Genomic DNA, 25818 nt, shown 5'->3' with positions numbered 1-25818 from the left:
CAACCAATTTCTTTTTTGCTTTAGTTAGTGTGAGGTGGGTGTTCTGTCAGCGACGTCTGAAAGGCCGTGACCAACATGGAATTTAATACAAGGTTGTAAAGTTTGTGCTCCCAGAGCAGCTGAACGTGTCTGTCTTCACGCTGAGCTGTCATCTTCCGAGAGCCAACCCTGTTCCCGGCCCAAGAGAAACATTGCCTGCAGAAACACCTTCCTTACACTAAAGCAGGAAATGGGTGTGGCATAGATCAAATTTTAGGGGAGAGCAAGGAGAGGGTCATTGAACCATGATCACATCATTATCCAGTGTCCAAAACAAGACCATGCAGAGGGGACACAGAATTTTAACAAGGGGTGAGCATATACAGAAGGGAAATCTAAGTGCAGTCAGGGCCACGAACAGTGGTTCTGAGCTAAAAGGAACCTTAAAATACACCAGGTCCCACCTTTTACTTCACAGATGCACAAACCGAAGCTAATCACCTTTATCTCGGGGTACACAACTAAATTCAAGACTACAGTCCAAGGCTTCAACAAAGAAAGTTTTCTACCATTTAGACTTATCCAAAAAAAAAAAAAAAAAACAAACAGATTTTGTTGTGTCAGAAAATAGGGCATGTTCTTCTACTAGAAAGACAGGCGGAGGCCAGCTCACTACCTGTCACTGATTTCTATGATGGGTGGGAGGTTAGAAGCGATGCCCAAAGGGTCCTTTCAAGTTTAAGCGTCGATCAAAATTTTCTACTATAGTAAAAGTTCTTCCTGTGGCACAGGGAATACTACTTTTTTACGTAGTGTGAAAGCAGGCTGAGGCATCTGTTTTTTTGTTCCGTGTCTGTCCGCTTGTCGACTCACATCATCGTTGACAGCAGTAAGAATGGATAAGATATCTTCCCGTCTGCAGGCAGAAAAGAAAATATATTTTCAACCAGGAGATAGAAATCACATACCAGGTCTTAGAAAACAGATTTTAAAATACGTGGCTTCATCCCAGTCTAGCATGCCAAGATTCTAACTGGAATTTTGCCAAATATAAAGAAACATTTTTTCTGAAATTAAAAAAGAAATGCTAAATTATATAAAATTTTTCAATTCTACAGTCAGTATTTAAGAACAACATAATAATAATCACACCTTGAATTTTAATGCACTTAGTCCACAAAGACATTTTGCATATAATTATTTTTCTGTGTTCTTCCTTCAAGCTGGTAGGTAGGTAGGTAGGTAGATAGATAGAGAGATAGATAGAATAGGAGGTGATAGAAATACACATAGAGAGAGCCTACTATTAATAATACCCTCTCTATTCTAGGTTTTGGGAGGGATAAAGGGCAAACATGACACAATTCCTGAACTTAAACACTTAGAATACAGACATGAAACATGTACCAAGGATAGCATAGAGACAAACTCCATAGTACAAGGCAGAATGTGATCAACACCGCATGAAAAGTAGGTCAAAGTTCCCCTGCAAATTCTGAGGAGAAGACAGTGCGTCTGGCTGGGAGAAGAAGAGAAGACTCCATAGAGGAGGCAGCATTTGATCCAGGGCTTGTGGGCATTTACCAGAATGTTCTGGGGGTGGGCCATACATATCACTGGAAGCAAAGCATAGGCTCTGGAGACAGAACTCAAGTTTGAATCATGCCTTCATGACTGGTTCTCAGCACCTGCATCCTGCATCACACTAGCTGTTCTCTCTGTCCCCAGATCTCCCTGTGGCTGACTCTTCATTCAGTCTTACTTGAAATATCGCCTCTACCAGGAAGCCTTCTCAGGTAGCTCCCTGCTCCACACTCTATATCGTTATCCTGTTTTGCTTTTCATAGCAGGTATTACTTCCCCAAATTATCTCACTAATTCATATGTTCATTTACTCACATTTTTATTATCTGTCTTCCTGTCACTGAGCGGTAAGTCCCATGGAGAAGAAATTTTGTCTCTCTTGTTCACAACGATGCCCCGAACCCCCAGCTCAGTACCCAGTACAGTAGCAGGCCCTGGATAAATAGTGCATTTTCCCTGATGCCATAGGAATTGGTCTTTGATGGAGAGGTTGGTAAAGAAGAAGGAAAAGCCAAGGTGACTCAAGGCTCCCATCCTGGTTCCCAATCCTGAATTCCCAGAATTGGCACCGTTCCTAGCAATGGGGATTCAGGAGTAGGAACCCCTGGAGAGGGCTAAGAAGATGAATTCAGGACTGTGCATACTGAATGTGAGCCCCAAAGGCAACAGAGGCGTGGGATGTCTGGCAGGCTGTGAGAAATGCATGGGACTGACCCGAAGAATGAGGTTGACTCAACCCGGCACTCACTGGTCCAGCAAATGCTTATCAACCTCAACAATGTATCAGGTACTGTGTCGGGTGCCGAGGATATAAGGTTAAGTGAAAAATCTCTGCCTTTCAGAAACTCAGAGATGGCAATTTGGGAGATGTTTTCATGGAGTTGCCAGTGGCCGCCAGGTATAGCTAAAGCTGCCAAAAGGGGCTATAGAGAGACAGCAAAGGAGAGGGGCTGGGGCAGAACCTTGGTGAATGCCCATTTCCATTGTGCCAGGTAAAGAGCATGTGACAGAGACAGAAGGAAAGTTGTCAGAGCAGTGGCAGGAAACCGCGGGTATTATAATGCCAAAGGCAGCACACGGGCATTCAGTAAATGTAAGTGATTGATACTAAATAAATGACGGAACGAATAAAAGGCCTCCCTGCCTATACTGATGCTGTTCCCTCTCCCCAGAATGTCTTTCACCCTGATTATTCACCTAACATCTATTTGGCATCCTAGAAGCTTCCCCTGATCCTCCAAATCTGGGTGAGGTGCTAGTTCTATATGTTCCCATAACACGTATGCTTTACAATGTATATTTACCATAGGGAATGATCTTCCCCATATACTTGTCTGTCTTTCCAGATTGTGAGCAACTTGAGGACAGGGACTGTGTCTTTTTTTAAATTCTGTATCTTCCTTTCCAGTTACGTGCCAGTGCTCAATACAGGTGTGCTGGATGGATGGATGGATGGATGAATGGACGCATGGATGGAGGCATGGGTGGGTGGGTAGATGGATGAACAGGTAGGTGGATAGATGAATGAATGAACAGGTAGGTGAATGGAACAACTCAAAACTCTCACCTTGGGACCAAGTCCTTCAGATGATTATACAGAGACTGGATATACCAGCTACCTTCCTCCACGTGCCGAAAGGACACGTAGCCGGGGACAGTGGCCAGGCCAAGAAGGAAATCCGCCTCAACGGGAACACTGTCTTGAAGGGAAGGGGGCACGTGCTCAGGATTTACTGCATCTGCTTCAATGGATACGGAAGGTTGTATTTCTTCACCTTGACAGGCCTGGATGAAAAAGAGTTTGGGTTTGTGAGCCAGAGCAGGACACTGCTGAGCCGTGAAGTGAGACATGATCTGCCGGATGGGAATGAGGTTCCCATCAGAAGAGTAGACGGCTCCAAATTTCCCATGGGTCAGAACACAGAACACAAAGCAGTCTCCATCAGCATGGCCTGGATGAGTCTGAAAATACTGCAGAACCTCCTCTAGGTCGCCTTTAGTCACATTGACATAAATATGCACGCTGAACCCAAGCCACTGAAACACGCGCCTCAGGCACTCTGTGAAAAAGGAGAGAAAGGGGAAATAGTGAAATGGAGGGAAATAAAACAGAACGAAGGGGTGAGACAATGCTAGTAGTTATAAAAATCTGCATAGCAAACAGGCTGAAGCTTTGGATGTTTTTTCTGCTTTCATAACAATAAAATTTTACAATTCACCTGACTTTTTATAGTAGCCACAGTGCTATCACAATGATCCTGTGAGTCAGCAGAGGTCAGAATTTTATCCTATTTCACAGATGAGGAAGCTGAGGCCCCAAGAATCTCCCACATGATCACAAACCTGGTTAGTGGTGGAGGCACAACTCTAACCCAGGTTGTCTCATCTGACCCAGGTGCTCTCTCCCAACCAGAGTCGTGAATGGTCAGGGACTCTGGTCACTCTTTAAGCAGGTCAGTGACCCCAGGAGCTATGGTCTGAAAGTCTGTGTTCCCCCTCAACCCCCAAGGTGAGGGTATTAGGAAGTGGAGCCTTTGGGAGGTGCTTAGGTCATCAGGGTGGAACCCATTAAGAAGACCCCAAAGAGCAATCTTGCCCTGGCCGCTGAATAAGGTTACAGAGAGAAGACGGCCATCTGGGAAGTGGGCTCTCACCGGATACCGAAATGCCAGAGCCTTGATCTTGGACTTCCCAGTCTCCAGAACTGTGAGAAATAAATGTTTGCTGTTTAAAAGGCATCTAATGGTATTAGATGCCATCGGATGGACTAAGACACCAGGAATATACAGGAAGCTTAGAAACATTTCTGATATCATCCTTATATTTACATGGAAGATAAAAACTACAGAAAGAGGGCTTCTCTGGTGGCGCAGTGGTTAAGAGTCCGCCTGCCGATGCAGGGGACACGGGTTCGTGCCCCGGTCTGGGAAGATCCCACATGCCGCGGAGCGGCTGGGCCCGTGAGCCATGGCCACTGAGCCTGCGCATCCGGAGCCTGTGCTCCGCAGCGGGACAGGCCACAGCAGTGAGAGGCCCGCGTACCGCAAAAAAAAAAAAAAAAACCCAAACGAAAAAAAACTACAGAAAGAAAATGTGAAAATAAAAAGTGATTTTAAGATTTCTAACTTGCATTTCATGCACTTCCAGACTTTCTTACCAGCATCTTTATTGGTCCCTGGTCTTTTTGACAGTGAGGTAAAACTGTGATTATTGACAACAACACAATACCCTCTGTGTTTCCGATCCATCCTGTACACAGCTGTCTCCTTGAAAGAAGAAGAGATAGGAACCACTTATTAGGGAACGCTCATTTTAAGGGTTTAATGTTTCTAACCAACCACTCCATTTATCAGTACCAGAGGCAGAGAGTTCTCAAGACCCTGGTCCTGATCTGGAATTAACGATTAATTCCAAGGTAGAATGCCAGGTCCTCATTAAAATTCAAACTTCACCTGTCTTGCCTTCAGAATGTGAATTCACAGTGTTAAATAATAAAATATGTATTTTTAACTTTGGCAAACCCAGGGTTTATGCAAAAGCATCTTTCTTGTTGGATTAGCAAAGTGAAGAAAGTATAGGTAAGGATCTAACAAGACAACAAAAATATCAAATGGTAATTTGTTTATTAAAATGGTAGGATTCTGGAGTGATCTGATTCCTCCAAAAACTGAGAAATCTCTTTTGTAGAGATCACAGTGTGAATTTTAAAATATGTGCAATTGTTTTTGAAGATTACTGTAAATAGCATTTGATTACAAATTAGCTGAGTTGGCTTCAGCAGGGCTTCTCTGTGGCTACAATGATCTCCTGAAAACATGGTACAGCTTTGATCCAAGCAGAAAAGAAGTGGCTTCAGTCGATGAAAAAGAAATTCCCCTCTCTGCATATTTCAAAGGATATGCATGACTGAAAGGGCGATAACATCACCTCCATAGGCAAAGGTCAACACACTGCTGATTATTACAGAAGAAGGCGAAAAGAACAGAGACAATCACACAGAGACAGGAAGAAGAACCAAGGTAGAAACCAAAATCTGAGCCCACAGAGTCCTTAAGGGCTGGACCCTAGTTGGAGAAGACCTGAGGAAACAGCGCAAACCTTTGTGCTGGTCTCAGAAGTTAGAGTGTCAACAGATGCTCCCAACATCTCCACGGAGACCGGGGTTGCTCTGTCACCTAGAAAGACAAGTACTCAGACTCTTTACATATCTTTCCCCAAACACTTAGATTTCCTTACAGAGGATGGGTTGGAATCAGCTCAAGTGTTTCTGGTTAAAAGTTTGGTTGGGTTGAGTCAACATTTATCTATCACTGGGTAGGGAGAGGCTGGGCAGACACCAAAAAGAAAGAGTGGGGTGGGGGGGGGGAAGGCCCAGTGACCCAATTTGGGCAGAGCAAAAATCACCACAGCCCTGGGATCAATTTAGTCACGGCTTTGGCACTGGCTGCGGAGTGCACTGCTTTGAAGTGCACCTGCAAACTCTCTGGTTCCTCCGGATAAGAATCCTTCGTAGAGAGAGGAAGCCAAAGATGAGTTGTCAGATGACAGTAAAGGGAAAATGTGACTTGAAGCTTTTCTTCTCCCACACACGCCTGGCAAGTTTTCAGTAGAATCTGGAAGCTCTGCCCTTGTCTGTGAGGCCTGAGTTAGCTATTAACATGGTTAAGGGTCAGTCCTGGGCACTCAGCTCAGGCTGAGTAAGTCCAGGATCCTCCAGACCAGAGAACCTACCAAATGGGACCCCCGCTGCAGTCCTCCCGCGCACCTGTAAATTCTCCCTCCACGCGGGAGAAGGTAACTCTCCAGCAAAGACAGGTCTCAACTTTGAAACGGCAGAACTGCAGCACTGAAGGAAACCTGCTTGTTTTTCAGAAGTGAAACCACTGCCTGAGCTCTTGTAGCTGCAAGGGGTTAGAGCCCAGGTCCTCAGAGGGTGTGCTCTGGAGTCAGACCGCCAGTTTCAAATCCCAGCTGCACTCCATTCTAGCTGCTTCAGCAAAGCACCAGACCTCTTGGGTCTCAGTTTCCTCATCATTGAATGGGAATAACAGTGGTACCTATCTCCAGGTGACTGGATTATTAAAGGAGATAAGGCCTAGGAAGGTCTTAGGACAGTGGCTGGCACATGACGAGAGCTCAGTAACAATAATTCGCATCCACATCGTATCATGCAGCCTCCCAGATAGGCAGAGAGACAAAAGTCCCTAGGAAAGTGGGGTGTATTGGACTCTGAAGTTTAAATTTCCAGGAAAAAAAGAAATGAGGAATGGACACATTACAGAGAGAACACCAGAACCCTGATTGTTGGTAAGCAGTTTAGCCCAGTGGTTTTTCAAGGTCATGGTTTCTGGGCAAGGATTCAGAGCATTAAACACACTGTTGCCAAGTCCCTCCCTCTGACCGCCTCTTTCCCTCTGAAAAATACAAGCAGCATCTGGAGCCATACTATTCTACAGAGTCTACATTCTGCTCCTGCCGCTGCAGCTGCTGGCCTGAGGGTTTCTGCCCGCCAAGGGCTCCGTCCCTCCCCACAGAGAGTGACCTCATTCTGAAGGGTGGAGGGAGACCAGCTCTGCATTCCCCAGATGCTGGTAGGCTAGGCTTTCCAAGTAGAGACCACCCAGCCCTCGACATCCGCCCCCATGGAAAAGCCTGGTATAATCCACGCATTCAGTGGCTTGCCCTGAATTAAAACAAGAACTGAATTCTCCACTAATGTGTAAGCCTTCTCCCAAGTCACCCCAAATTGCTTGGTATGTATCAAATATATCTATTACTGGCATACTGATCCAAGTTATAAAAAGTCTATTAGAGGGAATTCCCTGCCTGTCCAGTGGTTAGGACTCAGCACTTTCACTGCGGGGGAACCCAGATTCAATCCCTGGTCAGGGAACTAAGATCCTGCAAGCCACGCAGCGTGGCAAAAAAAAAAAAAAAAAGTGTATTAGAAACACCTACCATTACTCTGTGCATGCTCATCTCGCCAGGACACCTCCTGTTGAGGCAAGAGGAAATTCATGAATTGCAGGAAATTCACACAGTTAGGGTAAGGGCTGAAAATCTAGGCTTGATTCAGAGAAGAAAAAATACCTGATCCCCAGCCATAGAAAAAGTCACTAGCAGGTAACAAGAAAAGAATCAACTTCGTCCTTCCAAACGGGAAGGTTCACAGAGACACAGCGGCAAAAGCATATGACACATACACAAAGATATTTATTCACTGCAACATTATTTGGAATAACTGAAGACTGGAAATAACCCTAATGTTGACCAACAGGGAGTGGTCGAAAGAACAACGGTTCATCACACAGTGTGGTAGAAGGCGGAAGACCATCTCCCCAGGAGATACTGTGACATGAAAGAAGTAATGTGAAGATTGGTATTTAGTGTGCTCCCTCTTTCATAAAAAAGGAGAGATACGAGTGGGTTTTTTCAATAGGATAAATCAAAAAACTAATAAAAATGGTCATCTATGGGGGGAGGAGAAGCAAGGCAGGGATGCAATGCAGACTTCTCTGAGTGTACTCAATAGTATTTCCTTTTAGTTTTATAAAATTAAATACAAAATTGAAGCACAGTTTAGGGCCTTTGTGTTTTCTGCAGCCACTCCCCATCCACTCCACTCCCACCACCCCCAGCCCTTAGCCTGCAGCTGAAAGCCCCAAAGGGAACATGACCACGATGTTTTGGGGAAGGACTGACTCTGCCACTGGCTGTGTGGTGGGAAGTACCAGGACATCTGTTTGACGTGACAGGCAAGTCACCCCAAGTCACTGGGGGCGCCTCCCTGGTGGAGCCCACCAGGCTTCTGGCTGCAGGAGGGCGAGCCAGACCGGAACTGCACTGCCTGACTCCCAGGCTGCCTGTGAGAAACAGAAGTCGTTTCTAAGGGGTGTGGCTCAGCCTTAATCTCTGAAGTGCTGCCGTTCTCTGAGGGAACAAAGGCAAAGAAGTTTAGTTTCACTTTCCAGAAGACTTCCTGCCTTTCTTTTTGCAAGACACATTTCCCTTTCTTCTGCACCCTAGAGTCCTCCTCAAGAGCATCCAAGGGCCAGGCAGGCTGTTTTCTGGGTTTGCACAGCTGGTTTTGAAAGCAGCTGAGTGAATTTTCTGGGATTAAGGGCATCACAGATACAGCAGTGGGCTCAGCCCAGGCATCTCCAGGCCCCAGGTTTCTTTGGTTTGTCTCTTCCCTTGTGCTGATAAAATCAGCCAGAAAAAGGACTGGGAATAAGCTTTAGGGTCTGTCTGGCTCTCTTTGTCTGAGAATGTTGCATCCCCTGTTGATACCTCCCAAGTAGCTGTGTCAGAGAGGGATGAATGAATGACCCATTGCCTGGCCACACTTGGTCTTCTTTCCAGTGTTTTCCAGAGGGGTCCAGTAAGGCCTTAAAGAACAGCTGTTGTTATGTCTCCTCGTTAGAGGGCATGCATGCCTTTAAGAAAAGGCTAGGACACACTAAGAAATATTGATTTGGTTTTTAAACAAATTAGAGGATGCTGCTTGGAATGCAGTTTCTTTTTGTTTCGTTTTGTTTTACAACCTAACTGTCCATCGACAGATGAATGGACAAAACAATGGAGTATATATTTGTACAAAGGAATATCATTCAGCCCCAAGAAAGAAGGAAATCCTTTGCCATTTGCAAAAACGTGGATGAACCTGGCAGATGTTAGGCCTAGTGAAATAATCCAGACACAGAAAGAAAAACATGTATGCTCTCACTCACATGTGGAATCTAAACTAGTTGAACTCACAGGGTAGAATGGGGCTGTCAGAGGTTTGGTGGGGTGGAGGGGTGCAGGTGAAAAAGTGGGGAGATATTGGTCAAAGCGCACAAAGCTTAGGTATACAGGATGAATAAGTTCTGGGGATCTAATGTACAACATGGTGACTGTAGTTAACATAGTGTATTGTATACTTGACACTTGCTAAGAGGGTGGATCTTTTTTTGTTTTTTAACTTCTTTATTGGAGTGAAATACAGTTTTGATAAAAGAAATTTTCACATATTGAGGAACAGGGAAGTCATCCTGGCTTAGCCATGAGTTAACCTGAATTTTATGCTAACTACAACAGCCCGTTTGTGGCCCATCAAGCATACACTGTACATCTGCTTTAATTATTAAAGAAAAGGGTGCACTGGCCAGAAGTCAAAAATGCCCATAGTTATAAAGATTAAATGCCTCCCTTCCTGGGACACCAATGCTGGTCCTCCTTTGATGATAAGACCATACCGACTTAGGTGCCAAGGCCATACCGACTTGCTGTGTACGTGCTGATCTCTTTTTGCTTTTGTTTTTGAAACTTGAAGGAAAGTTTCTCCGACTTTTTTGATGTTCTTTGCTCTGACAAGACATAAAACTGCTGAAAACCATGTTTCTCTGGAACAGTTCCTCAGAGTTATCTGAGAAACTGTCTTCCAGGCTATAGTCCTCAGTTTGGATCAAATAAAACCCTTTTCTATTCCTGTTGTAGACTGTTTATTGATTTGTTGTTGTTGTTGTCAATAGTTTCTTCTCATTAGATGCAATTGTTGGCAGTACTCTTTTATATAAGAAAACCTTTCAGGTACATATGAAACATGAGATAATTTACCAAGTTTTAGTTTAGCTGTCACTTCATGGAGAGACTCGTGGCCTAGATAACTTTTAAGACACCTTTCAACGCTGAGAACCTACAAGCATGTGTGTAACGTGAGGTTCTGCCCTCCAAAGCCTCCTGCACTCCCAGCACCACCACGGCTATTCTCCGTCTTCATCTGGCCTTGACCAGAATCACCCAACAGCAACAAAACAGCAGCACTTCAGAGGTTAAGGCTGAGCCACACGCCTTAGAAACTACTCAGGTTCTAGGAGGCAAAGGGGAAACCCCTGTGTGTGTGTGTGCGCGCACGTGTGCGTGTGTGCGTGCGCGTGCGTGTGTGTGTGTGTGCGCGCGCGTATGTGTGTTTTCCACTTGCAAATCAGTCTCTGAGCACAAAACCAGGTAAAAATGTGGGCAAGGGACGGAATTAAGCTGAGTAGGCAAAACAACTTTTGAGGGAGAAAAAAGAACTCCTGCTTACAGTAAAATGCTGAGTGGTAACATAAATGTGGAGAGAATACTGGAGTTTGAAAATCATTGCTTTTCAATCATGCAAGAATCATCAATGGATGCTCAATCTAAGGTGACGTTTTAATTCATTTCAAGGGAAAAAATAGTAACTTCATAAAATTAACTATATAGTGAAGAAATCAGACAACATCTGGACCAAATAATCAAAATGTAAATCATGAATAGGGAGCCAATGAACACCACATGCCTGCAGATGGGATGCCCTGAGAAAGATATGTTATCATTGATGTAATATTCTGGCCAGAATATATACAGCTTGAATCTAATCATGAGGTAACACCACTCACACACACACACACACACAAACACACACACACACACACACGCACACACAAAGAGGAAAATTCTATTTTTTTAATAAAAGGTGGTGGTGGTGGTGACTATAGTCTTCAAAAGTGTCCATGTCATAAAAGAGGAAGAAAGTTGTGGAGATGAAAAGATTTAAGGAGACTAAAGAGACATGACAACTAAATGCAATATATGATCCTAGACTGAATTATGTACTGGAGGGAAAAAAGCTATAAAACCTGTAAAAGTTATTATTGGGTTAATAGATAAAATTGAAATATGGACCACTGACTTGGTGAAACTTTTATATAATTTAATTCAACTGTACTATAATCTGTAAAACAATATCCTTATTATTATGAAATATACACTGAAGTATTTAGGGGTAAAGAGCCATAATGTATGCAACTTACTCTTAAAAAGTTCAGAAAAAATTATGTGTGTGCGTATACAAATAAAGAGAGAGCACACAAATGATAAAGCAAATGGGACAAAAGAGACAACAGGTAGGTGAATCTGGGCAAACAAATTTTGTATTATTCACATTTTTTTCAACTTTTCTATAAGATTAAACATACTTCCAAATTTTAAAATAATAATTATTACTGTAAATATATGACACCATGAAAATAGTAAAGAAGCTATGAAAGAATTTTTTAAGAATTAAAAAATAAAACTTCCAGGGTGGGAGGGAGATGCAAGAGGGAGGGTATATGGAGATATATATATACATATAGTTGATTCACTCTGTTGTATAGCAGAAACTAGCACAACATTGTAAAGCAATTATACTCCAATAAAGATGTTTAAAAAATAAATAAAAATAAAAAACTTCCAAAACAGCCCAATTAAAAAATGGGCGAAGGACTTGAATAAACATTTCTCCAAAGAAGATATACAAATAGCCAACAAGCACATGAAAAGATCAACATCACTAATCATTAGGGAAATGCAAGTCAAAACTACAATGAAATACCACCTCACAGCCATTAGGTTGGCTACTATCAAAAACCAAGAAAATAACAAATGTTAGCAAGGGTGTAGAGAACCCTTGTGCCTTGTTTGTGAAAATGCAAAATGATGCAGGAAAACAGTATGGTGGTTTCTCAAAAAATGAAATATAGGGAATTCCCTGGCAGTCCAGTGGTTAGGACTCAGCACTTTCACTGCCCAGGCCCAGGTTGAAACCCTGGTCGGGGAACTAAGATCCCTCAAGCTCCGAGGCACTGCCAAAAAAGAAAAAAGAAAAGAAAAAAGAAAAGAAATATAGAATGATATATGATCCAGCAATTCCACTTCTGGGTACCCCAAAAGAATTGAAAGCAGAGTCTCAAAGAGATATTTGTACACCCATGTTCATAAGCAGTATTATTCACAATAGGGAAAAGGTAGAAGTTATTCAAGTGTCCATCCATGGATGAATGGATAAACAAGGCATGGTATATACACACACTGGAATATTACTGAGCCTTAAAAATGAAGAAAAGTCTGACATGGATGAACCTTGAGGACATTATGCTAAGTGAAATAAGCCAGTCACAAAAAGACAAATACTGTATGCTTCCACTTATATGAGGTACCCAGAATGGTCAAATTCATAGACAGGAACTAGAATGGTGTGTGCCAGGGGCTGGTGGGAGGGGGAATGGGGAGTTAGTGTTTAACGAATATAGTTTCAGTTTTCAAGATGAAATGAGTTCTGGAAATTGTTTACACAACAATGTGACTGTACTTAACAATACTAAACTGTACACTTAAAAATGGCTAACATGGTACATTTTATGTTATTTGTATTTTACAACAACTTAAAAAAATATTTTTTGTATGGTTAAGATGGTCAATTTTATGTTATGTGTATTTTACCACAATTAGAAAACAAAACCAAAAACAAAAAATTCCAGGGACAACCTAACTTCATTGATGCTGACAGACGTCAGCAAAATAGAACTGCCAAGCAAGATGGGAATAAACATAAATCCCAGGGAAGAATGTCATGTGTCTTCCAAGAACCATGATCATGTTGTGAAGAATGGATTGCAAATTCTCCCAGTGTTTCCCCCTCTACCTACCCTACCTTTGCTGGGTACTACAGGAATCCAGTTCTTGTCCTCTGGGACCCAGTGCAAAGTAAAACTGTGAGGCCCCTTGTTCACACATTATCAAGAATTTCAAAACAATGACAGCTGAGCATTCAAAAAGTATGGGCCCTGTGCGATTGAACAGGCTGTACGCCCATGAAGCCGTCCGTGATCGAATCCCACAGATAAGAACAGAACCATTTCAAAGCAACCCAGTGGTGTACTGGAGTCAGCTCTAAACAGCTAGTGAGAGCCAATCATTAGATTTTCAGAAATTCTGCAATACAGTTAATATCAAGTTGATAACTTGAAATCAGCCATGGTAGGAGTATTTACAACAAATGCTACAAATCATTCTCTCTCTCTCTCTCTCTCTCTCATTTGCAGTGAAGCTGGTGGTTACACATTTACCAACACACCAATGAACCTACCGGCAAGGCTCCAAGCAATTGGTTAATGTCCGAGCGGCAAAATAGTTCTTTCTCTCCTTGATGCAATGACTCAGTTTCCTTGGCTACAGGAGGTGCCCCTACCTGGGAGCCTGGGAATAGAATCAGATAGAAAAACAAAACAATCACCTTCTGATTAGTGGCAATCCGAAATAACCCATCATCATAAGAAATTATGTTACAGGGACCTGTAGATTTGTAGTGGCATTTGCTTAAAGAGGCCTACATGTAGATACCGAGAAAAATGTGAATTTATAAATTATTTTTATCATTATATTTTCATTCCTTATATTATGGTATTTTGTTCCTTACTATTTCTATTATTTTTGTAAGTTAATTAGTTCCTTAAAATTACTGTATACTTTACTAAATACCATTTCAGAGCTTACGGTGCTCAGTGTGTCAGGTAACTACCAAATAAAGATTACAAAAACGTTACCTCAAGAAATAAAACCAGAACTCAGACTGTAATAGCAAAAAGAAAATGAAAGAAAGAAGCAAAAGAAGGTAGGAAGAGAAGGAAAGGAAAAGAAAAGCCATTTAAAAGTGTTGATTAAATACATATGTTATATACATAAAATATGTCTCTATGGAACCATTAATAAAAATAAGCTGTATCTGTGTTATATACATGGGAAAATGCCAGATATATTAGGTGGGAAAAAAGCAAGTTATGGAATATGATTAGCATGATCTTAGTTAAATATATATTATAGGTATCTATCTCTCCATACATGCATACACACATGCACTTATCTCTATATAGAAGAAAGCTACAAAAATATACTCCAAACAGGGGTTCTCTCTGGGGAATGGACCAGCAGTGGAAGAAAAAGAAGAGAAAGACTTTACCTCCTACACTCTGTATTGTTGTCATTATTTGAATTTCTATTTAATTTTATTATACATTATTTTTAATAATGAATTTAAAATATTAAAACAAACACCAAGGCTCAGGAAAACTCAGAAAGATATCCAGGTGGTCCTTAAACAGAGCTTGTGTCCTAATCAGATACAGTGGGCTTAGTCTTTCCACTCACCTCACTTACAGAAGCCTAAAATCTGCATACCTACTATCTTTTCAGTCCTTTAGTCCTTCATCCTAAATGGCAGAATTATGCCCAAACTCTCAGAGGACTGTAGAAAGTCAATATTAAAATACCGAGACCTATGATATAATAATAAATATCCATGTGGTCTCTGCCCCTTTTCCTGGCACACAGTTCCTAAAACCCTACACTCTCTTAAGTGATTAAGTGTCTTTTTGTATGCTAATGACATGACTGGGGGCTGGTTGCCAGGGGACCCAATCGAATGATCAGAGGGTTGGAACTTTCAGCTTTACTCCCAGAACTCTGGAAAGGGGACAGGGGCTAAGGCTGAATTAATTACAGTGGCCAATGATTTAATCAATCATGCCTACGTAACAAAGCTTCCATTAAAAACCCTAACTTAGGGGTTCCCTGGTGGCGCAGTGGTTGGGAGTCCGCCTGCCGAGGCAGGGGACGCGGGTTCGTGCCCCGGTCCGGAAGGACCCCACGTGCCGCTGAGCGGCTGGGCCCGTGAGCCACGGCCGCTGAGTCTGTGTGTCCGGAGCCTGTGCTCCGCAGCGGTGAGAGGCCCGCGTACCGGAAAAAAAAAAAAAAAAAAAAAAAAAACCCTCACTGAGGGACTTCTCTGGCGGTCCAGGGGTTAAAATTCTGCGCTTCCACTGCAGTGGGGGCACGGGTTCCGTGCCTGGTCAGGGAATTGGGATCCCGCTGCCAGGCAGTGTGGCCAAAAAAGAAAAAGAAAAAACCCCACCTGAGGGGGTTCAGAGAGCTTCTGGGTTGGTGAACAAGTGGAGGTGTTGGGAGGGTGATCCACCTGGAGGGGGCATGGAACTTCCGTGCTCCTTCCCCCACGCCTTGCCCTTTGCAGCTCTGAGTTGCATACTTTGTAATAAATCAGTAACCTAGTAAGTAAACTATTTTCCTAAGTTCTTTGAACAGTTCTAGCAAATTATCAAACCTGAGGAAGGGGTCATGGGAACCCCTGGTTTGTAACCAAGTTGAACAGAAGCTGTGGGTAATCTGGGGACCCACTACCTGAGATTGGTGGCTGAAGTGGTGGGGGGAGTCTTGGCGGACTGAACCCTTAACCTGTGGGATCTGCGATAACCGATGAGTGTCAGAACTGAATTAAAACACAGGACACCCAGTTGGTGTCTGCAGAGTTGGAGAATTGCTTGGTGTGGAAAAACCCACACCCCTGGGTTCAGAAGTGTTCCAGATGTTGTTGTGAGTATTAGTAAAGGAAAACAAGTTTTTTCTTTCAACATCCAAAAAATGATCATACAGCATGTAGATTATAGAAAAGAAAAATCAAAATTAGAATTCTTCTGACAGGGAACTATATTCAATATCTTGCAATAACCTATAATTGAAAAGAATCTGAAAAGAATGTGCGTGTGTGTGTAACTGAATCACTTTGTTGTACACCTGAAACTAATACAAGATTGTAAATCAAAAAAAAAAAGAATTCTTCTGATGATAAAGCTCCGTCTTCAAGACTCACTGAGGCAAATGTAAACATTTACTGCATAGAAACTAGAGAGCCTTCCCCAGAGTCCAAACAGCCAAAATAATCTGGCCACCTGCCCTCTGTTTATTCTGTGCGGAGTACTGCATTACAGAAAAACGATGATGTGATCAGAAAAAACAAAATCTCCGCATTCAAAGTTCAAGTGAGGATTTCAAATATACTTTCAATATCAACTCCCTGTTTTTATTTCTCACTTGATGACTTGATGGTTAGAAGAGCTGTTTTTAGTCTTCATAATTTTTACTTAAAGTATACATTAAATTATCCATTGATTTGGTTATTGTTTGAGATTTTATCAAATTAACAACAGTACATTTTGTTCCTCGACTCATTTTGTGTTAATAGAATTCTTAGAGAAAGTCTCCTGTTGCCTAGTTTTGTTTTCAACCAGATAAATTTGCACACTATGTTGAGTCTCTGAACTAAAATATGGGTGCGGCATACAAGCTTCATGAATACAATCCTGAGTGTTTACTTTTAGCTTTTGTTTAATAGTGGAGAAATGGACTCAATAAACCACAAATATTCAGCATATTGACACATGGTAAGGCAGCCAAGTTTGATTTCTGCCCTATACAGCTACTTCTACATAGTACCACAGCAATACTACCTTTACAAGCCTGATTAAAAACAAAGGAGAAAGAAAAAGAAAATTCTTCTCTGATAGTACTTTACGAGAATATGAAAGTTTTCATGACTTTCCTCTCCAACAGACATATTCATAGCAATGTGTATTGAATGCTTACTCTGTACCAGACATGCATTTTATAGGAATTACCTCATTCAATCCTCAAAAAAATTATGAAGTAGGTACTATGATTAGCCCCACTTTAAAGATGGGAAAAGTGAGACACAGAACAGCTGAGGAAAGGGCCACTGCACCATTAATAAGTGGAGTGCTGGCAATCTGACTCCATGGATCCCACTCTTAATTCCTGTGCCATCCTGCCTCCTTCTTTTTGATGTTATTTCATTCAAAACAATTTCTTTTACAATCACTTCCATGTAAGAATCAGAAGAAGACGTTTGTCTAAAACCACTTTCCCTCATTAGAATATAAGCTCCAAGAAGGTAGAAGATTTGCCCTATACCTTGCTGTAGCTCCAACTTCTAAAACTGTGCCTAGTACAAAGTATGCATTCAATAAACATGTGTTGAATGAACAAATGGGGAGATTTCAAAAGAATATTATCAGAGTGATAAGTAAACATCATACATGGCCAATTGGTTTAAGAATTCCCATGGTCTGATTCGAGCAAGCAAGCATAAGCTAGTTACCTTTCTCTCTTTTATATTTGTCTATCTTTCTCACGAGATTAGGTACAATTTTTTTGCAGAGATCCTCCAGTAATGTCAGATTATCTTCATCTATTTTCTCTTGTTTCTCCAGATATGCCAGGAAACTTAGAGAGGTCTGCAAGAGAATCAATGGAGTCACATTTACTTGCCTACTGATTACCCGCTGCAGTAATAAATTAGGTGGAGAGTCCATGCAGGAAGACTTCGATAGTAGGGGGGAAGAGGCATTATAGAGATTGTAAATCTCTATACAATCTATATTAATACCAGATACCAAACACACATCACTCACTAACTACTCAGAAACAATCCGATGAGCAGATGCTATTATACCCCCATTTTAAAGATGAAATAACTGAGGCACAGGGAGGTTCAGTAAAGTCGTCCAAGGTCACAGAGCCAATAAGTGGCAGAGCTGGTATTTGAGTCCTGGCAGCCTGATGCCAAAGTCTGTCTCATTAACAGATTAGGGCAGCAGCAAAACAGGAGTACCAAAGAAAAGAGAAGAAAATGCTTTGAAAGAATTTTATATTTGGTATTTTAAAAGAAAAACATATCTTAAACACTCCTGGGAAAAACTGCAAATTGGCTAGTATTATTTTAATATTGAATTACGTATGAGGTGGAAGTCACCATAATCTTTTCAGTGATAAGGACTTCTCAACCAATGTATTAACCTGGTTATGAAAAATATGTATATGAACAAAATTGTGTTAGAGCCCACAGAAAAGAATAACTAATCAGAGGGACTTCCCTGGAGGTCCAGTGGTTAAGACCCTCATGCTTCCACTGCAGGGGACACGGGTTCGATCCCTGGTCGAGGACCTAAGTAAGATCCCACATGCTGCACAGAGCAGCCAAAAAATAAATAAATAAAATAACTAATCAGAAAGTGAACAGCTAAACACTTGCTAACTGCATACATAAGCATCAGCAGGATGGAAAAAGGGGGCCGGGGAGTCTCCAGACATGCTGGCCAGTTGAAAAGGGACTGTATGGTCAGGAATATTGAGGAGGAGACCTGAGTACAAACTCCGAGTGAAAGCTAGGCCACAGCTGGAACAGCAGGCTGGTATCAGGCCATGAACGAACACCGAGGGGTTTGGGCAAGTATCCCATGGATGAAGGGGTTCCAGCAGGAATTTTTAAGGAGAACAGTGACATGAACAGGTTTGTTTTTAAATAGAAGTCTTGGGGATAGGTTGGAGGAGGAAGTGGGCTAGAGAGAAAATATCAGCAGGAAGATTAAATGCTCCAGTGAAGAGATCAGCACGGCCTGGTCTAAAGCTAGTGGTGGAAACGCAGAGGAGGCACTGGATTTGGGCGATTTTTCTGCGGTATAATTTGGTGAGTTGGGAGGTCAGCTGGAGTGGGTGAAGAAAGGAAGGACAAGTCGAAGATGACTTCAAATGGTGATGCCCCTCGTTTCTGCATGACTCACGGGCTCCACAGAGCAGGTGTCACACGAGCTGCACATGGGAGGTGATAACGTGAATCGCGTCTCGAAAGATCACCACGCCTTCACTTCCGACATGCAGAAGGGCCTTCCAAGCAAAGAAAATCAGATAGGGAAAATGAGAAACTAAAAATCTGGCTGTGAGCAGGCTCGTGGTAGTTTCGGCAAGAACAGTTTCGTGGGAATGAAGGAGGCTGAAGCCATCTTGGAATGCGTTGGAGTGTGACTGAGAGTCGCGTCAGTGGAGAGAGAGCGTGTGTGGACAATTCTTTCGAGAAGTCTGGCAGTAGGACTTCCCTGGTGGCGCAGTGGTTAAGAATCTGCCTGCCAACGCAGGGGACACGGGTTCGAGCCCTGGTCCAGGAAGATCCCACATGCCGTGGAGCAGCTAAGCCCGTGCATCACAACTACTGAGCCTGCACGCCACAATTACTGAGCCTGTGTGCCACAACTACTGAACCTGCACTCTAGAGCCTGCGAGCCACAACTACTGAGCCCACACGCCTAGAGCCCGTGCTCTGCAACAAGAGAAGCCACTGCAATGAGAAGCCCACGCACTGCAATGAAGAGTAGCCCCTGCTCACCACAACCAGAGAAAGCCCACACAGCAACGAGGACCCAAGTCAGCCATAAATAAATAAATAAAATAAAGACAAATAAATAAAATTTTAAAAAAAAAGAAGTCTGGCAGTAAAGAGAAAGAAGATAGAGCAGTAACAGAAGGATGAAAAAGGGTTAATGGAAGAGTGTGTGTGTGTGTGTGTGTGTGTGTGTGTGCGTGCACGCGCACGCGCGCGAAATGTGTTTTCAAACAAGGTACTCAAAATGCCAATAACCAAGGGAAAGGCCAGAGTTACAAAGTCTTAACTGAGTTCTGTACTAATCTGATCAAAAAAGAGATTATAAATTTTCAAGACATTCCAGAGACACATAAGAGAACCAAAAAGGCAAAGAAATGTGTGTGTCCTCACCTGCAGCGCCAGCACACCAACAATCTGCCCAGGAAATAAAGCAGGAGGGAGGAGGGGGTAAAGGAAGATTCAACCAGAGCTGATCAGCTGGGCAAAGGGGTCAGAGGGAATCCCCGAACAAGGTTCTACAGTCGGTTTATGTGCAAATGAGCTCCCGCTGAAGCTCAAAACAGAAACTCCTATCTTGACTGCATCCTACCAGGAGGAAGAAAAAGGGCTAAAGCATGTTTCCAGAAGCAATTTTGGAAACCCATTATACTTTGTACAAAGTGTATTAGATGTTGAGTAAATGACACCCTCCATACACACACACACACACACACACACACACACACGAACACCCACAATATAAATGGAGTCTGCACATTAGTTTAAGAACACCACCCTGGCAAATATTAGCAGAAATTCTGAAACTCTCTTGCTCTGCATCTTTGTTAAAAAGATAAGTTTGGGTGTGGTTTCCTTTACAACTAACGTTCTATGTTGATTGCTACATTGAGAACGGATATCCTGACAGTTGTTTGGGTCACTCAGGATGTGTGAAGGCAGCTATGTTTGCTCTAAGTTTGTGAAAGCTATCAAAGAGGAAACCTAGAACACCCTGCAAAGGTCCTTTCTGTTCATCCAGAGAGACCACGTGAATTCACAATTCTTCCTTTTTGGCTGAGAGGAATTCAGGCCCTCCTCCACTGGCTGGTAAAGAATTTATTTCCGGGATAAAGTCTTTTGCAATTGCAATTGCAGGTAATGCAGTCCCATTAAGCCCTGGTATGGAAACACATCTGGGTTGCTTAGAGTTTGTCCTTTACGCACTCGAGAAGGCTGGCCTGATCACAAAGCCCAATAGAGATCAACCTGGATTATCAGGTGTGTAACTCAGCCACAATTCTGGCGTAAATAGTTAGATCTCCTTCAGAATACAGTGAGATCATTTGGAATCCAAGAAGGAAGTGCAGTTTTCATGAATTTGTCCAGGACATTCCACAGTTTTATGCCACAGCTAAACACAGTAACTTCTTATTTACTGTTGTACGGAGTGAGAAAAGCATAAAATCATTTGGCTACTTGGGCACGGGCCTTTGATGATTTAAAAGCTAATTTAGCAGGAGGGAGAAATGTTTGGAATGATCCTGAACAATGAAAATGTTTCTGAAGCCACAGATGCCTTTAAGCAGAGGTCTAGGACCTGTGGAAAGGCCCAGAGGAAGAAATACATTCCCCAGCTTTTCTTAGTGGGAAATCATGGCTCGGTGTTGAGCATATCAAATGCCCCTCTCATCCTCCACCACACTGTGGGGAGTAAGGACTTCTGTGCATGACAATAGGTGTAACAATAGAAAGGGGTCTCTTTATTTATAAACCCAGAGACTGGAAAAATTATGAGAAGATGCCCAAAGCTGGGAGATAATTTTATCCGAATATGCTGGAGGGTTTTTCAAACTACAAGAATCTCTTCTGATGTTGAGAAATTCTACATGTAAAGCAAAATGCTGTCATTTGAGTATATAACCACTTTGCACCAACATAAACTCGAGATTGCATCATCCCACTCATTCATGCTTTCATTCGGAGCACCATTATGTAATTCTGCAATGTTTTGGGGCTATAATGATAAGTAAGACTCAGACCCCATTCCCAAGGATCCCACAACCAATCCTTAGGATAAAGGAGCCTGGAGAGAGAACCAGTGGAAAGACGCAAGAGGCTAAAATCCCTGGGGGCTCTGAAAAGGAGAAAAAAAGGACTCAAAGATTGTAACCAAAACAGAGAGTTAACCTGTAGGTTAATTAATCTACAGGTCTGACACCAGGAAATACGTTTAATGAATTGTTAAACATGGTCCTCATAAGACCTACCACATGTAAAACAGCTTCCTACTCCTCAGTGATTTTTCTTTCAAAAAGAATTTATTTGGGGCTTCCCTGGAGGCGCAGTGGTTGGGAGTCCGCCTGCCGATGCGGGGGGCACGGGGTCGTGCCCCGGATCCGGGAGGATCCCACATGCCGCGGAGCGGCTGGGCCCGTGAGCCATGGCCGCTGGGCCTGCGCGTCCGGAGCCTGTGCTCCGCAACGGGAGGGGCCACAGCGGTGAGAGGCCCGCGTATCCCAACAAAAAAAAAGAATTTATTTGTCAATAAAATCAGTTAGTCTGGGGAGAATGTGATATGGGAGGGCTACACATGTAAGCTCTTTGCACTGGTGATGTGCTCATCTGTAAGTTGGACGGGGCATCCATGGCTGTTCACTTAGTTCTACATTTATAACTTCCATACATGTTACATGTCTTTTTTGGTGTTATCAAACATTATATAACTTAATAAAGATAGCTGTCGAATAACAAAATTAATGTTGTAGGGTAAAATTTGAAAATTGGCCCCTTCCCAAATTAACTAACTTGCTTGTCACAAGCTGTTATGAGAATCAAAAGAAAAAATATAAAGTTTTGAGGCCTGGAAGAGAGATGTGCAGCTACTTTCCTGCCCTTAATTGTGACCAATCTAGCAAGAATATCAGCCGACAGCATTATGTTAATATTAAAAACATTACTATTAGTTCCAAGCACTTGTATAGCCCTTTAGAAAGCACATCCTCAAACATTTGTCTCATTTGATTTTCACAAACCTCTACATGGGAGGCACTGCAACGTCCACTGAAAAGGACACGGCTCCCTCAGAAACCTCAACGAATGGATGTGAGGAACAACTAATTCCCATTCTGCCATTAGCTACCACCTCCTCCTTTCTTTGTGGTGCCCTGCACACATTCTGTATCATAAAACACAGTGGATGTCAATAGCACTCGTTTACTGCATGGTTACTATGTGCAAAATACAGGCCCCAGCTAATAGTTGATGTATATTATTTCATCTAATCCTCTTAACAGTCCTGGAAGGAAGTAGTATAATTGTCTATAATATGACACATTAGAAAATGGAGGCTCAGAAACATTCAATCACTTGCCCCACATCCAGGAGTTAGTCTAGGACTAGACTCCAGGCCCATTAAAAGTCAATGTTGCTAACCCTTGTCTGATATTGTCTCCTGCAAAAAAAAATGAGCCCTCCTGAAATCCCTTTCTAGCATCTTCCCAAACACTGATTAAGGCAATGTTCACAAAGACCCCATCCTATAGGGCCCACTCACCATCTGGACTTTCGGAATCGACTCCCTCAGAAGGAAGATCATGCTCTTTAAGTTCTCTGAGCTGATGTCTTCTGACAGTTCATAGAGCAGGTTTCTAAGACATACACCCAAGAGACAAATTAAAGTTTCGCACTTGCAGAGGATGGGCAGGAAATTGAGTGCTTTTATCGTACGTTATCTCTCGTTTGAATGACCACAACCCTGTGAGTAGACAACTATTAATCCCATAGATTTAAAAACAAAAACTTTGAGCTTCAAAGTGACCTATTAAACGACAGCAACACAGTAAGCAGTAGGAGCAGGCCTTCTGATTCCAAGTCCAGTGCTGTTTCAAATTCCACTAAGAAGGCAGGAAACAAAATGTCGGCATGCCTGCCCTCCTCCAGACTCCATTCTAGAAATCAGGCTTACTGTATGGGCCCTCATCAGGGAGGACTCAATGCCAGTGAGTATAAAGTTCACTGTTGAAAAGGAGTTCCCTGTTGAAAAAGAAAGGAAACTATCCCAAATTCTGGAGAGCCATACAGTCGACAATTAGAATAACTGAATATGGGGACTTCCCTGGCGGTCCAGTGGTTGGGCGCGGGTTCGATCCCTGGTTGGGGAACTAAGATCCCACATGCCATGCGGCACAAGCAAAAATAAAAACAGAAAAGAAAAACTGAATACTTCATTCACAGGTTAATAGCTCTGCACGCCTGAGACCATTCCTCAGCTGTCTAACCAGCAGAGTGGAAATAATGATCTCCAGAATTCCCTCACTGACCCAAGGGCAGCTCAGGTTGTAGGAACCAGTTCAAGTGTTAAGGCCTGAAGGATTCTAACCGTCCAGGCTGTAAAATAGTATTACGAAGGCTCCACTTCGTGAGGCTGTTTGATGTAGATACTATGTTACTGGACCGTTTAAAACAGCGTTGCTTAAGGTCTGATGCCTTTATGCTACCTCTTTGGGCAAAATACCTATATTTTACCTGTCTGGGTTTCACCCCAAAACTGGACAAACTGGACATGGCATAAATGATGTCCCTCCCTACCCCAAAGGCACATCTCCTTTTTTATTTTGCTCACTTGGGTCCAAGTATTCATTTCTCTCTTCTCAAATGGCTAGGTATAGGCTGACACACCAGTGACTCACTGGAGGCAGGAGGCTGAGAGCGTGGAGGCTGGCAATGAGGAAGGCGCTGGCCTGCTGCACACGGAGCTGGGCCTCCTTCCTCAGTGAGAAGCCACCCCCAGGCACAGGACTGGGTTTTGAAACTTTGCTGACCTCCCAGCCTCCATTCTCATTAGCACCTGAAGTTAAGAAATCTCCTGCTTTAGAATCACCATACCAGCCAAGGAGGTAGATAAGGGGGGGGGGGGTAAAGAAAAACAACCTTAAAAATTAATTCATCATGAATCGCAGCCTCTTTTCAAAGCCCAATGGCCCTGCCGTGTCGATCACCTGAACGGAGAGACCTTCCGGCGGAAAGGCAGCCAGTTCTCCACCTGCTCCTTGGTGTAGCGGAGGTGCCGAAGGAGGACCTTCTGCTTGATGGTGTAGAGGAGCTCCGCTAGGAAGAAGGGGTCTTCCTCACTCAGCCATTCCTCTGCCAACAGGTACTCAAAGATATCCAAGGCTGAGCCGCACTTCTCCAGGTTCTTGGGGGTGATGGAGTCTCGGCAGAGGAACTTCAGGCGCTCCACGTCTTGATCCCCCAGGTACGAATCAATAGTCAGAAGTGTCCCTCGAAAGTTCCCTTGACAGTTATCATCTAAAGTGGAATTCAGACTTTGGCCTTGCGATGTCATGGCCAGCCTGAAAGAGATACGGATATGGGGGCCACAGCTTAGAGAGTGAGGACAACAGGGCACCCCATCTTCCCAGGCCCTCCTCCAGTTCCAGCCTCCTCTGTTCCAGGCCTTAGACTTTTCTAGAAATGCTGAAAAATGAAATTCACTGCGAGGTCACTTCAAAAACCTATAGCCCAGAAAACGTGACCCCAACACCGGCATGTTAACCTTTTAGGAGGTCTGAAGAGAGCTTTTATTGAAACTCAATTGACCCCGAGTTCCCCCAAATCAAAATGCCCCCATTGGGAGCTAGTCAAGAGGGAGGACGACACAGAACAATTTCTCCCGCCTGGAGCTCTTAAATCATTCCCACCAAATGGCAGAAGTAACACTTTTACATTTTAGAAATAAAGTAATGGGGGGGGTACATTTCTGAAGTATCTACCAACCTAAGGACAACAAGGTAACATTGCTAACCATACCAGGGCAGGCCTTTCTTTATCTCACAGAAAGAAAAGTCCCAATCCCAGACACCAGAAAGAGTGGTTTCAGACGACATTTGCTCAAATCAACGTAGGAACTGACAAATTACCGAAGTCAGTATTTCCACACTAAATGTATTTCCACACTAAATTTCATTCTAATCAGAGGAGCAATGAATCGATAATATTTTTTCAATGTAATTATTCATTCTTTAAGGACTTGAGGTATATATTCACTATGCAACACTGAGCTATTTAGAAATAAGAAACTACTTTCTAAGGGAAGGCGAACATACCAACAACAAAAAAATAACAAAGAGTGGTTATATATAAGTGGTATAATTACAGATACCATAAATTTTATTCTGGGCTCCTGTCTGAGTTTCTCAAATTTTATGCAATGAACGTATAGTACTTTTATAGTTAGAAAAAGAAGAAAAATGTCATCTTTAATGTGAGTTATCTATTGGGTCTTACCTTCTAGTAGCTCTGTGATACTAGAAACAGTATGACTGGATTCCTGGAGATATCTTATTCCAACATCGTACATTTGTCTTGCAGTTTCCTGAAAATTCTGATCTCTAGCTCTGGCAAGTCTGCCAGACTTTGTCTCTATT

General features: G+C 42.8%; 1 protein-coding gene across 2 annotated transcripts; it reads right to left on the bottom strand.

Annotated features, from left to right (window-relative positions):
- Positions 1-573: 573 nt before the first annotated feature.
- CASP10 (caspase 10) lies at positions 574-24737 on the bottom strand. Of its 2 annotated transcripts, XM_033430164.2 has the most exons (9): positions 24391-24737; positions 22947-23040; positions 17357-17492; positions 13478-13587; positions 7522-7558; positions 5662-5738; positions 4721-4829; positions 3131-3623; positions 574-895 (listed from the first exon to the last, which is right to left on the bottom strand). In XM_033430164.2, the coding sequence occupies exons 1-9, from the start codon at positions 24735-24737 to the stop codon at positions 742-744; spliced, it is 1557 nt and encodes a 518-aa protein (XP_033286055.1). In that variant the 3' UTR covers positions 574-741. The 2 variants fall into 2 exon arrangements, with proteins under 2 accessions (XP_033286055.1, XP_049568274.1); XM_049712317.1 differs by lacking the exons at positions 13478-13587; positions 17357-17492.
- Between the last annotated feature and the right edge of the window lie 1081 nt (positions 24738-25818).

Source organism: Orcinus orca, chromosome 7 (assembly GCF_937001465.1).
Source record: "Orcinus orca chromosome 7, mOrcOrc1.1, whole genome shotgun sequence".
Classification (NCBI taxonomy): domain Eukaryota; kingdom Metazoa; phylum Chordata; class Mammalia; order Artiodactyla; family Delphinidae; genus Orcinus; species Orcinus orca.
The sequence above is the reverse complement of the archived record's forward strand: the minus strand, read 5'-3'. Positions and strand labels throughout refer to the sequence as shown.

What these genes read in the sequence shown, in the direction of transcription:
- CASP10 (XM_033430164.2), bottom strand. Translation starts at nt 24,737, where the DNA reads ATGACATCGCAAGGCCAAAGTCTGAATTCCACTTTAGATGATAACTGT. An exon ending in CAAATATAAAAGAGAGAAAG is followed by an intron (nt 13,588 to 17,356) that starts GTAACTAGCTTA and finishes TTCTATTCCCAG; the next exon opens with GCTCCCAGGTAGGGGCACCT. An exon ending in CTGAAGGACTTGGTCCCAAG is followed by an intron (nt 896 to 3,130) that starts GTGAGAGTTTTG and finishes TTCTGCCTGCAG; the next exon opens with ACGGGAAGATATCTTATCCA.